This window comes from Andrographis paniculata, unplaced genomic scaffold, assembly GCF_009805555.1.
Source record: "Andrographis paniculata isolate CXL003 unplaced genomic scaffold, ASM980555v1 Contig32END, whole genome shotgun sequence".
Classification (NCBI taxonomy): Eukaryota; Viridiplantae; Streptophyta; class Magnoliopsida; order Lamiales; family Acanthaceae; genus Andrographis; species Andrographis paniculata.
Window position 1 is genome coordinate 4431801 of NW_026137565.1, and position 3962 is coordinate 4435762.

At 39.5% G+C, this 3962-nt stretch overlaps 1 protein-coding gene across 1 annotated transcript; it reads right to left on the minus strand.

Moving 5' to 3' along the window:
* Nucleotides 1-259: 259 nt before the first annotated feature.
* LOC127248142 (zinc finger CCCH domain-containing protein 2-like) lies at nt 260-1710 on the minus strand. Its single transcript, XM_051270359.1, has one exon. The coding sequence runs from the start codon at nt 1613-1615 to the stop codon at nt 446-448; it is 1170 nt and encodes a 389-aa protein (XP_051126316.1). The 5' UTR covers nt 1616-1710; the 3' UTR covers nt 260-445.
* Nucleotides 1711-3962: the final 2252 nt, after the last annotated feature.

A 3962-nucleotide genomic window follows, 5' to 3' on the forward strand; every position in this document is an offset into this window, starting at 1 on the left:
CAAATAATAAAATTTGTAAACTTTATGGAACAAAATTCAATGAAATTGAAAGAGCAGTAAATAATTGAAATTCCAGAGGGTTTGAGAGTGGTCAGATTTGGTTGCAGCTGAACATCATGTCGATCAACAATAATTTATTAATTTAATACACACAACATATGAGATACTAAAGATCATTATTATTATTACAATTATTACCCACACATTAATAATAGTATAACATTAATTAATAATAATGAACACAAAAGGACCGATCGACTTAATTAAAATAACAATATTCAGGAAATACCCAAAAAGAAATTAAAAAAAAAAAAAAAGTCATTACCAAAACAATCTGCTGAAAAATAATAATCACAATCACCACCTATACATACACTTGGATTGTGTATGTATATATTATATTACCATATATCTACACAGAATTCGTCGAATCTCCGACCGACGTTTATTTGAGGAGATCATTGACCCATCCAAGATCAGGACCCGCCGAGCAATCGCCGCCGCTGAATTCGGCATCTCCGGCGAAGAATTTTCCGGCGCGGCGGCTTGGGGCAGCGACCGGAGTCGAAGGGGAGAGCACGAATTGGGGTTGCTCTTCAGCCGCGAAATTCACATCCAGCCATGGCAGATTAACATTAACACCACAATTAGGGTTTCGCGGCGTCGCCGGCGGCGGAAGCTCTTGATTCACATTCATGGCTTCGAACGACGCCATCAGCTCACTCAGCGCCGCCTCCTTGTAGCCCATCCCGCCGCCGTGGCTGAACTCCGGCAGGATCCCGGAGGGATCAATCCCATACGATTCGAACCCGCCGCCTCTGTAACGGTCGCCGCCGTACAGCGCGAACTCCGGCGAGCACGCCGGCGAGATCGGCGGAGATACAGGCGGCGACGCACGTGACACGCTCGTGAGGGTCGAAGTCGGAGAAGCGGTTATAGAGTGACAGAAAAGGCAGCAGTGCTTCAACCGGCCGCCGTCGAACTTCTTCTCCGGCGGCGTCGAAGATCCCAAATTACTCATCTTCGGCGAAGGCGCCGCCGCCACCGCGTCCGGCACAATCCGGAGCTGCTTCGACGAGTGAGCGAAAAAACAAACCTTCCTCTTACAGTTCTTCCCGTCTTTACAGGCCTCCGTCCGGTAACGGCTAGGATGCAGCCAACACTCAAAAACGCCATGGGAGAACTCACAGTTATCTCCTTTACCGCAATGGCCCTTCCGGAAGTCGGCGCAGACGGTGCCGGAGTAATGGTATCGTCGGGGGTCTCTCCGGCGGGCCTTCTCGCCGGGGTGGGCGAAGGGGCAGTCGGTCCAGTCATGGCTGCGGCTGCGATTACATTTTCTGACCTTAAATTCGTAGATCCGGAAGTGGTCGGAGGAGTAGGGATCGTCGTCGTCGTCGTCGTCGGAATCAGCGCTGTTGGTGGGGAGAAATTTGGAGAAGACGCCGGCGCCTTCGGCGGTGGGGGAATCGAGCATGAGGTGGTCCCGGCGGGCGGTGGCGGCGGCGGCGGCGAGGAGGAGCTTCCGGGGAGGGATGTCGATGGAGGAGTTGTTTTTGCAGGGTAGGTAGAGATGGTGGAACTTGTGTTGTTGCTCGGCGCAGACGCCACCCATCGTACCGTACGATTAATTTAATTAATTAAATAAAGATAATTAATTTTTTATAATTTGGGGGAAGAAAAAAAAATGGAAGAAAGTGATGGGGGAAAGTGAGGGATGGGAGTGAGGTATAAATACAGGAGGAGGGGGGTGGGGCGGGGGGGATGAATCTGTATGTATCTGTATCTATATGTGTGTGTGTCTGTCTCTCTCTATATAGGAGAGAGAGGGGGGGGGGGGGGGGGGGTGTGTGTGTGACGAGGATGGAATGGGGTATGGGCAGGGAGGTGCGTGGCTGCATAGTATTAGGGTTTTTCATGCAAGGGGAGATATGTGGCAGCTCGACATCACACTACACCATGCATATGCATACAATATGTAATATATATCATATATAACATTATATATAATTCTTTACCTGGTGTGAAAGGCAGTCAGGGCCACCCCACCTCACCTCACCCCCACCCCCACCCCACCCCATTTTTGTATGTTTCTTCTTCTGTCTGCATCTGCCGCTAAGACTTATGACTCATGGGCTCTGTCACTAGAAATCATGTATAACAAAATAACCATTTCTTGATTCTCTCTTTCTCTCTCTATCTCTCAATTTTTTTGCTTTAATTTTTTTTTTTGTTGGTTTACCACAAGCATACCAACAACAATTTTAAACTTTCCCTGTTCACCCATAATCAATTTACTTTAATATTATTATTTATAACTGAGCAAAAATAAAAGTTTGGTCCCAACGTCACATTAATTACTATTTTATTAATATTATTCTTATAGATATATTATGGAATTCCATATACTGCCATATGAATATTGCACTAACACGCCCGTGTTTTGATGCAATTTAATATAAGAATGTAACAATATGCTATATTGATCTTAAAAAACTATCTAAATTCCCAATTAATATGTCTTATTTTAGATTTGAGTATTTTTGTTTTGTAATGATTTCATATTGGAATCACCATTGTTCACTTCATATGATATTTAACAATATTTAAACAAAAATTCAAATCAATACCTAATTTCAAACCTCAATCCACCAATGTAACTAATAACAATTAATAATATATTGCGCACCCTACATATATATTATTAAATTTCTTTCTTTCTCTTTTTTTTTTTTTTTTTTTTTTTTGGGGACATATGACTATATATAGGCCCAGTAAAATTTAATTAAAGATGTTTAAAGGAGCTCAAAAATTGAAGGAAGAAGGATCAAGATATTGTTCAATTAGCATGTAAGAAATGGCATGTGAAAGGAAAAGATTTCGAATTACTTGGGAATGAAGCTATTCATGTAAGAAGAAGACAATTGTTATTCCAATTAGTGTATTAATGAAATTGTTAGTAGTGTTCATTTCCTTTTTTTTTTATAGTAGTGTTCATTTTATTTTTTTAATGACGTGAAAATTCGCAGCCACTATCCGAAAGTGTGCATTGGGTAAACCCTCGTCAAAATACCTTGCAAACTAGGTCTGGTAAGACAAATTACACTAGGCGAATTATGTATGACAGGTAACCTGGAGGCGTCGGGGATTTGAATAGAAGTAAACTTGATGTTCTTTCTTTCTTTTCTTTCCTTTTTTTTTTTTTTTTCCCAATATGATTAAAAGGTTTTGGATTTAATTTTATGCTAACATTTACTATAAGAGAAGACCATGTCATCAAAATAAGAAAAGTTGTGATTTTATTTGTCTAAGTATGCTACAATAGATTTTTCTACTTGGAGTTAATTAATCAACTATGTTTTAATATTTATGCGTATCATGTTTTAATTAGACTTCCTATATAACTTTTATTATTTATAATTCGAAAATTAAATAAATTATTTTAGTCTTTAAGTAAATCTCAATCACATCAAAATTATCATAACAAATGTTTAATGATTCTCAATGTTGCTAGAAAGCTATTTTATGCTAGCCAATGATACTCTTATATGTATGTTGATAAAAATTAATTAGTTATATTAAATATGAACTCCAATCTTCATTTAATAAGCATCATCATCAACATCATCTTCTCCAATTCATTTGGATTTGCCCCATACTTTTTATTTGATATATATATATATATATATTTAGGTGAGATAGGTTTAGGGTTTAGGGGATATAATGTTTTATACGAACGTAAGATAATTTGACTCTTGTCGATCAACCGTTAAATAATCCATTTCTAACGACCATGTAAGGGAATGATGGTAGCACGAATCCAAACGTTTTTCTTAATTAAAGGAACAACTAATAAAACCGTAGAAAAAAATGTGATGTTACGAAGATATTTGTCATGGGATGACGACGAAGCTTATTTAAGAATTTGGAAGACGACAATGAAGCAAGCGAAAAAAAATGCA